Here is a 14,508-nt window from a genome sequence, read left to right as displayed (position 1 = left end):
CCCCCCCCGCCCTCTCTCTCATGCTCACAATCAAAGATGACTGCATCTTGTGGACTCTCGATGTTTACAGCAGTCCATCTCTGTATCTTGTTTGCCAGCAGAAAAAGGGCACTAGTTTTTGGATCTCTCCCCTTACAATAATTACTATACTAGCAAGGACTGTGAGCATTTCACTGATCTGAACACTGCTTCTGGAAGCCAAGCATTCAGATTACTGGTTTCCAAACACATGTCTTTGCAACTATGAACATAGGCGGGACTTTGCTCCTCTAGTGCAAAGTTAAAATGTGATTAAAAGAACAAAGGGACAGGCTTGCCTAATGCTAATGAGGATGCTAATGGCCTGATGAGAAAACGGTGCAAATAGGTGTAACACAGAACACCGACTCACCTGAGGGAGTCTTTTACTTCTGACAGATGCCAGTTCAGAACTCCAGTGCTCTGCCCCTCAACAACTTTAAATAACATACAGCCTCTAAATGAGAGCTCACGCAGAGGGGGGTTGTCAACCTGCTAAGCAGAGGTCATATGCATAAAAGATCAGACTTGGTGAAAGTGTTTGCATTGGCATAATCAGATTATGGCCAGAAGTGAGGTGATAATGGATATTATGTAGTGGGGTGATGCAGGTGACTGAGTGATTAAAATGAAATATGTAGGTGTTACTGTTAGTGTAAATGTAGAGACAAAGCTGCTACTGAAGCATAATGAAAACACCCTGAGGTCAGCAGCTTTTAGGTGCGTCTCGGAGCAAAGTGTGTCCTAAGACCTGATTAATAACGGCATTGCCTCAACTAAATGTAAATGGATCATATGATATCATAAATAATATACAGGCTTTGTTCAAAAACTTAGTGAGCTGCCTGCTACGTAGGCAGCATTTTAGAGGCTACATAGGCTTTATTATTATAAATTAACATGATGGTCCACTCATAAATAGATTAATGGAAGAAATCATAACACTAAGTATGGCAGCTATACTCCTGCCTTGCATATTCATATAAGATTGGAAGGCTTAATTTTTGTTAGCATGTTTATAGGCAAAGTGTTGTCACAGTGAGATTCACCTCACAACTTTAAATTTCTCTAGTTATTGTAGCAATCACATTGCTTGTTAAGCCGAATCATAGAGGCCCTGACATCTAAAATCGTAATTAATGATTGAATCTAGATAATTACCTGATGCACAGAGCTTCTTTCAAGTAAATAACGCCCTCTTCCAGACAGAATAATAACACTGACAGTTGTGTTTATAGGAGGTGCCATTTAACACCAGGTCTATGTTTTTAATGTGTTTGGAAATTGCTTGAAAGTGGCAAAATTGAGAATGGTGTTGAATGCCTCAGGCGTCAGAGCTAAAGGAAATCTAGAATTGTTAAGGCACAATATACAATCACTTCTGCAGTGCTCACTCTGGTTTCCTTTTTAAGTAATAAACATTGTGGTTCCATACTTCTGCTTTTATAATTCATGTGTGCAGTGATCGATTTTCCATGCCATGCTTTGACAAATACATCAGTTGACTCCGTGTCACAGTAAAGTACAATATTAGAGGAATCTGTTAGGTGCCGTAGTCGGTTCTCACAGGCAAAAACAAAGAATGAACCGTGCTTTTGCTGCTGGCTTTCTGTGCAGACACTGAGTTATACAGGCTCTAATATTTTAATGAGTATGTTGAATAAGAACGCCTTCTCCTATGCCGTGTCTCAGCACGAGGATCATGAATAAGTCAGGATTCTGTCTATGCTTTCTCAGGCATTTAGCAACCCAAGCCGTTTATGAAATCTTTTGTAAATCCGCAAAACAGAAACAATTGATATATCCTTCAGGATGGGCAGTGATCGATTTTCCATGCCATGCTTTGACAAATACATCAGTTGACTCCGTGTCACAGTAAAGTACAATATTAGAGGAATCTGTTAGGTGCCGTAGTCGGTTCTCACAGGCAAAAACAAAGAATGAACCGTGCTTTTGCTGCTGGCTTTCTGTGCAGACACTGAGTTATACAGGCTCTAATATTTTAATGAGTATGTTGAATAAGAACGCCTTCTCCTATGCCGTGTCTCAGCGCGAGGATCATGAATAAGTCAGGATTCTGTCTATGCTGACATTTAGCAACCCAAGCCGTTTATGAAATCTTTTGTAAATCCGCAAAACAGAAACAGTTGATATATCCTTCAGGATGGGTAGTATGTTTTTACCGGTCGATGCTATGGATTGAGAAACAAGAAAACATATTCCCATTTTTCAGAGAGGATGCTTCAGAAGGTGATATTAATTGACAAGTGTGAGATGGAAAGCTTGTACCTGCCATGGAGTAGCAAAGTGAAATTTCGCTTTCTTCTTGCAGCGCCAAGGACACTCACCACAAAAGCCCTGAAATAAACAGCATGGTAATGAAAAACGACAACAAAAGTGTCAGACGTTTGTTTGGAAGACTACTGACTGTGTTTACGGACTCTGCTACTCTCTCGTTGGAGGGGTTCCCAGGAATCGATGCTTAATTCTAATCAAAAACTCTGAGGTTCCTTTTGATCTTCTGTTATCGGTGTACTTTAAAAAAAAAACATAAATATTTAATTATATCTGAAGCACCTTGAATTAAATTCGATCTGAAACCCAGAAACGTATAAAGACAAGTCTGGAGCTGCAATGTGATCCTTCTGTTGAGCAGAATCAGATTCGTAATTAGCAAGAGGTCTCTCTCTTCGTGTTTTTTGTGGAACTCTCAATAAGAGATTTCTATCGGTCCAAATACCCTGTGCTTCCTTTGAAGATATCTTTGATATACACCATTGCTATACGTCGAGCTTTTGTTCTTTCAAAAATGAAGAACGAAATAGATTTTGTCTCGAAAAAAGATCTTGCCTTACCTTCGGGTGTTAAGTCTTTTGATATTGTGTACGTCATCTTTGGAATAGACGTTTTTTCCCCCTTCATATAATTCCCCTGATATTGATGCTGTGTCATTCAGTCAAGATCTCAGTAGACTGAAAAAAAGTAATGTTTTGTAACCTCTTAACAGTCTAATTGTCTGAGTTTATATATAGATTAGTATCCACTTGGACCCAATGAAAGGCCTGATGAAGAGGGTATGACTGTTCCTCTCGAGTGTCTCTCGAGGGTCTTTTCTCCACTCTGACCCTTTGTCTTTCTGTCGTTTTCAAGAAGCGCTTCTAATCGAGTTTAATTTGATCCCATTCTCTGCATGAATGGTTGATCTGTTCATTTGCGCAGAAATCTGCACAATGCAAACAATAGACAAAAATGAGGTTATTTACATTTCATTCTAGTTTAAATCCCAATCAGTGGAGAACAGAATTGAAATTGATATGGTTATTGCATAAAATACTGATGAATTGCATTGAATGCACATTCATTTGCCAATATATGTTGGAAATCCACTTTCTGTGAAATTTCTGGTATCGTAACCCCAAATCTCAGACTTTTTCTTTTGATCCTTCCAGGGAGCAGCGGCCGATGTCCCTCTGTCTGTCTCGTGATGACGAATCTTTGCCCGGGCTGGAAGCGCTGCCGTTCAGGCTGATGCAGCAGGACTGCACAGCGGTAAAGACTCTTCTGCTGCGGCTACGCAGGACCCTGCAGGAGGTAATGTTCCACCCTGACAGTTGATTCATGAAGCTGCTATGGCCTTCATCACGGGTGCATTAGAACAGGTAGAAGAGTTCTCCGTGCCCTGCCAGTTTCATGCCTCATCATTCAGGGCGAACACCAGGAGAATCTCGCACTCAGAAGAGACACATTCAGTCAGTTTGTAGACCTTGGTTAGAGTAGAAACTATACTTAATGTGACACAAATGAAAACAAGGCTGTGAGAGGAAGAAAAGCATGTCAGAGTGTTGATTTGTTCAGCCAGTAAAATGTTACAGCAAGACAACTACAGTACAGTTACATTATTTGTTAGCAGACTAAAGTATCCGATACTTTTTGGATGCACTTTATATTTTTGTATATATTATACGTTTTTCATAGAGATTTGTTTATGCCATATTTGTTACAGACCTATATTCTATTTATATTTGATTGATATTTTATAATTAATTGTGCATTTTCCTTTTTTTAATTTAGATTACATATGCGGTCATTTTTAAAATTTTTTATTTTTTTTATTATAAAAAACACTAATAATAGGACACTCTTATTTTTTAGCAAATCTCGAAATGAATATTAATTTTACATGTTGTGATGCCTGAATTCAATATTAGGATTTCAATATTTAATTTTAACTTATTGAAACTAAATTGTTTAGAACTTTAATATGGCATTCCTACTTTTTCAGAACGTTAATGGAGTGTCTGTTGTGGTAGTAATGTGGGATTTTATTTGAATGCTCTTTGAAGTCACTACAGTAATAATAATATTAATAAAATCTTGGTTTTATCCCTTACAGCTAATAATGCTAACCCAACTTGATTTATTGACCAGAACACACTTATTTCCATTCCACATTTCTCCAAGTAGTAGCTGCATGAACTCTGTTTTACATTCCTTCACAATAACAATCACCTTCCTCAGTGAAGGTCCAGAGAACAGCGCATAACAGAGGAACATGAATATTGAAGAGGAGGTTCTTTGGCCTCTTTACTGACTCTTCTCATTAACATGTAAATTAGCCATCTTCCTTCAGCATTTGTAAACTACAGTGTAACAAGTATCACAATGAGTTGTGCAGATCTTCGGTGGGGTTTATTTACTTGACCAGTGATCTTATGCACAGCCTGTTCTTTATTTCTTCATGTGTCTTTTGTGCTTTCGGTCTTTTGATACCTCGTTCCAGACTAATTTAGGGCAGTGCAGTGAGAATGTCGGTTCAAAATGTTCAGAGAGGTTTTGATTTAGCCAAATGTTAAGTAGTAAATATATGAAAGGAGCATAAGATTGTCTGCTCACACTTAGTTACTATAATAGGAAAGCTATAGACTGGTTTCAGAGCCTGAATCAAGAGCGTCTAACCTCTCAGACATAGTTTTTTTTTGTTTGAATGTTACCTAGGCTTGAATTGAATAGCTCTTATACCTTTGACCATTATGTACTGTAGTGCCTGTTGGCATTCAGAACCTGGCACAGCATCCTTCATGGATTAAACTGGCTTTTTGTTGATTTAAAAAAAATATATATTTTTTTTGTCCTGCCTGTTTAATTTACATAACTATTGCATTTCCCACCAGCTAAAACCGTTTAGATGTAGCCATGTGCATATATAACCATTCTGATAATTACTTCGTATTCTGAGCAGAGATTTTAGTTTTAATATTGAACAGGGTACATTCTTAAATTACTGTTTTGCATTTTTCAGCAAATAATTTTGACTCTATTCTGTTTTGTCGTTTAGCAGTTTTTGTTTGAATGCACTGGGAAGAATCTGCATTAGTGAAACATTTCTCTTGCTTTTGCTTTCATACCGTCTTTGATTACCTCAATATGTTTGTACTTTTCATTACAGTTTTCTTGTCCTGTCCTTGTACTTAAAATGCAGTCGTAGAAAACACATTAATCAAAGCAGCACATGCTGGATCAGTCTTGAATCCTTTAATAATTATGGAGTCTGAAATGCTGCTTAAAATTCATTCACGTTTGCTGTGAAACATTTACCAAAATGACATTGTAATGGTTGTGATATTGTACCTTGTTTGAAATTTATAGACCCGTTGTAACTACTTGATTATAGTAATTTAATTTTCCCTGTATTTTTTTCCCCCCTTGCCTTGCTGCCGGTGGAATAACTGAATGTCTTGGGCCCCTCCACATACACCCACAAATAGTGGATAGCTTTTTAAAAAAAGAAAGCATTGCCTCAGAGATCCTCAGAGATTTATTTTATTTTATTTTATTTTATTGCTTTAAGTTATATTTTTGTTTTATTTTTAATGCTGCTTTAAAAAATAAAGTTTTGATATGCAGATGCACGTCACAGAGAACTGGTACAGGCCTGGTTGAAATGCGTTAGTAGTGTATTGTCGCCATGTCCAAGAGACACCGTTTCACAGATCTAATATACTCATACACATGCATCTGTTTATGTTTGCAGACATAACCGACTGTGTGTGAACTTTGTGTTTTTGACACAACCGACATGAAAGAGTCAGCTTTCTGTGAGCGCGCTTTTTGTGCGTGCAGTCAGAAAATCATATATCAAAAGTTCAAACTGACGAAACGTTTTAAATTCATACAAAGAATACACTTTTCGTGCTGACGAAGAACTGCAACGTCATGTGAGCACGAGCGTGAAAGAGATGCTAATCAAAACCAAACCAAAGTTTTGTTTATTGTTGCTGTAGTAACTGAGGCACAAGCTGTGAAAAGCACAGCCCTTTTCTGAAAGGGTCATTTGCATTTAAAGAGACAACAACATATTTTTGCTTCTGTTGTGTATTTTAAGCTGCAGCTTCAGACACATTCTGGGCACACCTGAAACTTACATCTTGTAAATGGGGCATAATATGACCCATTTAAGTTAATTTTGTTTTCTTTCTTTGGTTTCGTTTTGTTTTTTATTTTGTCAAAAATTTGAAGAAAGTAAAATTTTTATCGTCCTCTTTAGCAGTGCAGCATTTTTATTTTTATTTTTACAAAAGTGTCTGACATTTATATTATCACTCAATATATTGTCTGTTCGCTGCTCTACTCAGACTAAAGTGTTCTGCGTCTCTGACAGTGTCACTGCGTCTGCAGCACTCTTCCTCACATTAATATGGGGGAGAGGCAGCAGTAGCGTGATGAAGGAGAGAAGCGTTTGAGGCTACAGCCCAGAGAGGACAGGGCTGTCTGCTCCCCTGTTTGGATGGTATAATTACATAATATGTACGACATGAGCTAATTTCCCAGTGTGTTTCATTACTGAGTTTTAGAGTAATAACAGTGTTGCTTAATTTGTGCCTTTCTTTTGAAGCATTTATTGTGCTTGATTAAAATTAATTTTTACATGTTTTTAAGTTGGTGAAACAAATTATATTTTGAAGGCTTTTGGTGAAGATGTTCTTGTAGTCTTCTTCGGCTGTGTGTGGGTCAGATACTTAAAAACAAACTTTATAATACTGCCAAGCATAGTAACCTCAGAGGCAACTATTTCAGAGTGAGATGAGCAGGTCTTTTTTCAACTGTTATTTCTTTTCATGTGCTCATTAAATATTAAGGTGTCTGATCTTTGCCTTTCAGAGCACTGAGATCAGTCCTGCCAGCAGCCTTCACTCTCTACCCATAAGCCCCTGCAGTGAGAAATCACTCCCCTTTAAGGTAATTGTTCACATTCAGTGTTGTCAAAATGTGTTTCTTTTCTATTAATATCGTGGATGAACACTTTCTTTGCTGCTAAGGTATCATTGTCGGGTCACACTTTGATTTAAAAAGCTCGCTTTCATTTTTTTTTCTCCCTCCCTGAAGATTTCAAAGCCTGTAGATCAAACATAACGACGGCGCTAAACGACTGCATTGAGACAGAGGTCTCTCCATTTTTATGTAGTTAATTTTCTAACTCCATTGTGCCTCTCCTAAACTCACTTTGCTCTTTTCATTCAGGCTTCTCTCTCTGATAGAGTTTGAGTTACATTTTTCTCCACCATCAATAACATTTTCCCACTATCTTGATGAGATTATTTGGTTGTGTGCCCTAATCTTGCTTGGACTGTCATCGGGAAAGGTTTATGATTTTGTATGAGGAGCTTTTGCTTGGTAGAAGAGGATTTCGTTTTTCATCAGGACTTTTTTTTTTTCGGCTCAAAAATACTGCGAAGTGGAAACGAGGTCTGCATCTTTCTCTGTCCTCCTTACTGACCTACATGGAGTGCTAACAGAAGCGAAGGTTGCGGCAGCGAATCACGTGAGATCCCGGCTCATCCGTAGCCTAGCGCCACGCAGCGGGAGATGCTTAGAATAGGACCCCATGCATTCTGACATTGTGTTCAACTGACAGGAGAGGGGTGGGACTCGTCCTGATTCATTCCGTAAAAAAAAAAGGAAAATATTCCCCATTTTAAAAATAAAGCCCTAGAACCCACCTGAGACGGAACCGTGTCACTTCACGTCCTACTTTTAACAGAAAACTTCTCTCACCAAACATTTGTTATCCCCACCTTCTTAATAATTAGAGCCTGTGGCGAGAGCGTGGCGTCGGTTAGGGGAATAATGGAGCCTCTTGCTCTGCACCCTGGGAAATGAGCTTGGACTGGGGTTCCAAAGTCATTCGTCCTGGTGTCCCTGTCAACTGCGCATTAATAACTCCTTGTTAAGCGGGTGTAGTTGCGCCCCCACTCTGAGGGTGTCCTGTTTGAAGTTTATAACATCACAAACCTCCTTATACAGGAATAACTGAGGACATCTATCACATTTACTCCCTTTTATGCCTACCTTCAAAGTACATCAGTGAAATACTCTGCACTTCTCTAATCTTGTACCATTCTTGGTAATGAAACTGCCAGGTAGGGCTGAGCGATAATGGCTAAAAAATTATCCCTTGTATTTTTTTTCTCCTTTTATTCAGCCTTTTGATGACATAAATATATAATGACATACACTACCATTCAAAAGTTTGGGGTCAGTAAGGTTTTTTTTAACATTTTTGGAAGAAATCTCACTAAGGCTCCATTTAGTTGAACTTATACAGTACAAATGGTAATATTGTGAAAAATTATTACCATTTAAAATAAGTCTTATCTATTTTAATAGATTTTAAAATATAATTTATTGCTGTGATGGCAAAGCTGAATTTTCATGCAGCCATTACTCAAGTCTTCAGTGTCATGATCTTTCAGAAATCATTCAAATATGCTGATGAAATCATCATATTTCAATGATTTCAATGCTCAACAATCATTTCCTATTATTATTAATGTTGAAATCACTTCTTCTTAATATTTTTTCATACTTTTTAAATACCAATTTAATGACTCCTTGCTGAATAAAAGTATTTATTTCCTTCTTACTAACCACAAATCTTTAAACGTTAGTGTGTGTATATTACCTTGAAATATCTTGATTTATTTTTTCTATCTGGTGAAATTATATTTTTAACCACACAGCCATGGTAGCCAATGAGATTCAGAGTAAGGTAAAATACAAAATAATAATAATAATAATAATTGAACATAATTTAGACATTTTCCTCCTCACATTCTTCAGTAAATTAAATTGAGAAAAAATTATATTTAATCATTTATTTATTTAGAACCAATAATAAAAAAAAAGGTTCCAGCATCCCCTGGAAAATGGATTGTCAGATGGACAACAATATTGTATATACTGTAGAAATAAACGCCAATATTTACCTACATATACTATATATTTTTTCTAAAGCATTTCATTTGAATTGAACTGAATTGATTCACAGAAATGAGTTAAATGTAGAGTAGGAGCTCTAACATAGTTCTGCCATGCACTGAAGTTTAAGTTAGACACTATTGAAACATCTTTGTCTCAGGAAAGGATTGCAGAACTAACATAATGATGTGGTCTTTAGCAGAGCGAATATTCGATATATATCGGCCAGACCCACCACTAGGATATTTGCAGCATTAAAGGAGACTGATAAACAGAATGCTCACTGCATTCTTGGTGACAAAGCATTATTTCTTTGACTGCATCGATTGCTGCAATGTTAAGTGTTGCCTTTTATGATCAGGGCTCTGTGATAGTAGGACATTCTCATTTATTAGGTCCTTCGTCCTCTTCTTGCCTCAAGTATTTAATCTAGGACAGACAGATGGAGGAGCCACTCAAATGCAGCTTTACAGCACGGGGTAGAGACCCAACTCTCTGTCCTGTGTGTTGTGTATCCGTGTGTGCGTATGCAACTGTGACCAAACGCCTCTCTATGGCACTGCACAGATAAAGTGCCTCTTGTTAAACCTCTATAATTAAGATATAATTAAATATTCCCCACAGGCAGGGATTTGGAGGAGGTTACATTCTGCCTGTTTGCTGCATACATTGCTCAGGACATGACCTTTTTTTAATTATGAATAATTAATTTTTAAATACTTTATTATTTTATGCACGCTACAACGTTTGGTGTCAGTAAGTTGTATTTAAATAATATTAATTTAATAATGTATTTTAATATAAAAAAATAATAGAAAACAGGTATTTAAATATTTCACAATATTTACTGTATTTTTGATAAACCTAAACTGGGTGAGCATAAGAGCTGACTTTCAAAAGCATTAAAAAATCTTATCGACCCTAAACTTTTGATTGGAAGTATATATTCATACAGTACAGTTCAAATGTTTGGCATCATAAAGACATGTTTGTGTTGCTGAAAGAAACTAATGCTTCTGTTCAGCCAATGCAGCATTTAATCTTAGTAAATACAGTCTAAAGTACATTTTGGTATTTGAGACACTGTTGCAAATGTTTGTGCTGTTTAATGAAGTGTGGAAATTGCACAGTATCTTTCCTGCAAGTGTACACTATCTCAAAAGTATACTCTTGCAAGTCAAATGTTGGTTTTAAAATGCCTAAACAAAAATACATATCGCTAGAAATTTAGATGAACACCGTTTCATGCACTCCTTTCTCAACAGAAGAAAACAGACTGTATCTAACCAGAACAAAGATAGAAGTGAATGGCCCTTCTTCACAACAAGAAGAGGACAAGTACATCAGAGTCTCTAGTTTGGAAAACAAACCCCTCCCTGGTGCTCAGCTGGATGCTTCATTGAACACCAGCTTCAATTGTAACAGTGAATACAAGACTCTTAGATGCTACTCGCCTTTAGGCAGAGTTTCAAAGAAAAAAAAATCTGAAACTGGCAAATAAGAAGAAAAAAGTAGATTGGGCAACAGATATAAAGATATAATGGTAAACAGTTAGAAAGGTTCTGCTGGAAGAAAGAATGGTATGAAACCTCACCTGAATCTCTGACTGTTAAAAGACTGCCTTTGCTGCAAGTGGAAGATCCTTTGAAGACCAGAAGCTAGATTCACGAAACATTCCTGAACTGATAGTTCACCCAAAAATGAAAACTGAATGAAAGGACAGAAGGGCTGCGGAGTACAGGACATTTTTTTTTTGAGGAATGTTGGTAACCAAGCAGTTGACAGTAGCCATTGACTTACATAGAATGAAAAAAAAACAGAAACTGTGTAAGTCAATGGCTACCATCAGCTGTTTAGCTTCTTCAAAATATCTTTTGTGCTCAGCAGAAGAAAAAAACTTATACAGGTTTGGAACAACTTGAGGGTGAGCAAATGATGACAGAATTGTCATTTTTGGGTGAACTATCCATTCAAGAATAAATTTAATTTCAATTTCATTAACTATTATTATAACTTATAACTTGGGAATAAAGTTAAGGAAATTTGTATCCCAAAACATTTAGTAAGAATGTTCTTAACTTTTTTTCTTAAAGTCCCCCTGTAGTGAAAATCAAGTTTTTTTATGTTGTTTATTTGTCTATATGGTGTTTTTAATATGCCTTTAGACAAACCATGTGCCAATCTATTAATCAACACCATTGCTGAGAATTTTCTCCTTAAAACTGTAGTTTCCCAAAGGCTGACCCAGAAATACGGTTTGAAACAGCCCTCGGTTTGCTACGTCACAAACCAATAACCAATCACGTCAAGGGATAGATTCCTATCACTAGCATGCAAAATATACCAATACCAGCACAAAACCAAAAATAAATTAAAGCAAAAAACCCATGAAGCTGTGGTTTAATGTGAATTTAGAACCGCTAACTTGCATTATAACCCGTGGCAACAGTGTAAAAGAAGCCCGGAGTCAGACCCACCTCTCCCGCATCGGCATCTGCATTATAGTAAATGAGGCAAGGGTGTAGAGTTACATTCAAGCTATTTTAAGGAATGAGAAAATTATTTTCACAATAAAAAACATTTAAATATGTAATTTTGATGATCAATGATAAGTTTTAAGGGATAAAATATTTGACCACAGGGGGACTTTAAGATTGTGCTGAAGGCAAAACTTGAGAAGAATTTTGATTTGGAAATGTTTGACACATTAAAAAAGTGCTGAACTCCTGTCAAGTCAGTTGCAATGAAAAGTATGTGTTTATTATAGTTATTACGATCATCTGCAGGCAGCGCAAAAAGACAGCCTTTGAGTCATTTTCATTGAATTCATTAGAGAATCTTCAGCAAGTACAGCCATGTTTTTTAAGAAAATGTGTATGGGCAATTCTTGAAAAATTCTTTAGGAATTTCTTAACTTCTTTTTAATGAAGATATTCATGAAATTGAAAATCAATTTAATGCATCCTTAACAAATAAAACAGAAAACAACAACAAAAAAAGATTTTCATAGTGATTTGAAACCTTTGAATGGTAGCAAACTTGGTGAGTGTGTTTTTCTCCTACAGTAATGATTGTTTTTAGTTCAAAAGTGACTCATTGTAATAATGGCCATTTTAATGGTATTGTAATCATATTAATGATAATTAATGGCCATTATTATACAGCTAAATGAAATCCAGTATTTGAGTTCAAAGGAACACATTTCAGTTTGGTAGCGATGAAGAGCTACTTGAGCCTTGCTGATGGGGTTGTAGCAGTTCATAAAAAAAGTGTAGGTACTGTATGATTCTAGTTTAGTCGCTGTGTATTTCATCATCATCTCCAGGCAGAAATTAGCTTCCTTTAGAGAGAAGCATCAAAGATTGACAACAGCTCCCTTGAGATGTTTATGTAATGTCAACAAAAGGAGCACATTCAAGCCAAAGCCAGAGAGCTCTGAACAACGATGTCTCCAAGTACATGACATTGAAGCTCATAATCCCCTTCCCTGATCTCTCATGAAGGGCTCCCGACTCATGCATATTGTGTCCGGCTACCTCATGCCAGCGCTGTCTAATCTCCACCGGGCGCTTCTTTTAGAGGAGTGATGTCGTTTTTGGGGGCGGCGGTGGTTCTTTTCGGTCGTTCCTGGAGGCCATATTCTGCTCCTGGGCCTTTCAGTCCTCCTCTGCTGCCCTTGAAGCTTCAGTCCCGCCCTCCCCTCCCCCAGCCTCACATAATGGATGCTGACAGAACAAGGTCGTGGGAAAGTGCCTGCTAGTTCAGGTGAAGTTTATGGAGGAGAGTGAAACCACGGCACAGAAAGCACACCTCCACCTCTCAACCACGGTAGTTTTGCGCCCACACACGAGGCTGCAGATTCAAACTGGGGGCGATGGCTTGAATAACGCAGACTGACTTTTTTTTTTTTTCAAAGCGTGTTTGTGTGTGCTTTGTGTGCAGGATCCTGGGAGAGAAGAGAACCAGTTCCTGCAGCAGCAGCTGAAGGAGAAAGACGAGCTCATTGTACGACTTCAGGCTGAGTTGGTGAGAAAACTCGACGAGTTCAATGTAGCATTTCATAACCGCAAGTTTCATAACCACCTTCAGAAAGCCTTACGATCGCAAAAACAGGTTCCTTTGCTCCATTGTCATTGAGATACCCTAATTTCATGCATTTATTTGACAGTTCAAGTTAACATCCTGTTGGTTTCATGTCCTTTCCCTCTCCTAAGGCTCGCGTTAGGAAGTTATGGAGATGCCGCTCTGCAGTTTCCTTTGAACTGGGACGATATTTGATAGACTCACTTTATGTGCAGTAAACAGCTCTCGTCGTGTGCTTTACATGCACTGTGAGACACATAATGTTCCCAGTCCCGGCAGCTAGGGCAGAGACGAGTGAAGGAGAAATATGACAGGTCCATCTCAGATTTATAGAGTTGTGGTCTTGAAAAGAGGGATGGGATGAGATGGCGTGATAGGCACGGAAGAGGGGGTAGGACAAATAAAAACAATAGAGGGCAGTAAAGAGGCTGTAAAAGCAAAAAGACAAACAAAGCACATTATGTTTCATACAATTCATGACTGATTTTTATGTCTAGCATTTAGAGTCTTATGATTGGACAAAAGGAATGATTGGTTAAGATTCACCCAAAAATGAAAAGTGTGTAATTTTACTTACCTGTAAGAGATTTTAAATGTCTCCCTGGTTGCTTTTTTCAATTATTTACACTGAATGGTCACTGATTCTTTTTAAAAGGTGGCAAAAGCATCATAAATGTTTCATAATACTCATAAGAGTCTTATAACGTTCATAAGAGTCATATGCTATATTCCATGCTCCAAAGGCCTCACTTTTGATGACTCCCATTTGTAGTCCATGCATCTCAAAAAAGTAAAACTTGGTAAATCGCCAACTCACATTGAAAATGAATGACTCCTGGAAGCTTTGGTGCTGCAAATCTTTAACATATGTGACCCTGGACCACAAAACCAGTCATAAGTCGCACAGATATATTTGTAGCAATAGCCAACAACACATTGTATGGGTCAAAATGATCGATTTTTCTTTTATGCCAAAAATCATTTAGATATTAAGTAAAGATCATGTTCCATGAAGATATTTTGTAAATTTCCTACCATAAATATATCAAAACTTAATTTTTGATTTGTAATATGCATTGCTAAGAACTTCATTTGGACAACTTTAAAGGAAATTTTTTCAATATATTTATATTTTTTTGCACCCTCTGATTC

At 37.3% G+C, this 14,508-nt stretch overlaps 1 protein-coding gene across 6 annotated transcripts in view; it reads left to right on the top strand.

The window, feature by feature from the left end:
- LOC107751435 (serine-rich coiled-coil domain-containing protein 1-like) overlaps positions 1-14,508 on the top strand; it is a 72,329-nt gene that overhangs the window by 22,484 nt on the left and 35,337 nt on the right. For all 6 annotated transcript variants that reach the window (XM_016567167.1, XM_016567166.1, XM_016567165.1 and 3 more), the window contains 3 exons: positions 3,468-3,609; positions 7,177-7,254; positions 13,216-13,299. In XM_016567167.1, coding sequence (XP_016422653.1) covers positions 3,468-3,609; positions 7,177-7,254; positions 13,216-13,299 — 304 coding nt within the window. The remainder of the gene's footprint in view (positions 1-3,467; positions 3,610-7,176; positions 7,255-13,215; positions 13,300-14,508) is intronic.

Source organism: Sinocyclocheilus rhinocerous, unplaced genomic scaffold (genome assembly GCF_001515625.1).
Source record: "Sinocyclocheilus rhinocerous isolate Xijiao unplaced genomic scaffold, SAMN03320098_v1.1 scaffold1654, whole genome shotgun sequence".
In the NCBI taxonomy this organism is placed as follows: Eukaryota; Metazoa; Chordata; class Actinopteri; order Cypriniformes; family Cyprinidae; genus Sinocyclocheilus; species Sinocyclocheilus rhinocerous.
Note: the sequence above shows the minus strand (reverse complement) of the source record. Positions and strands in the feature narration are given on the sequence as shown.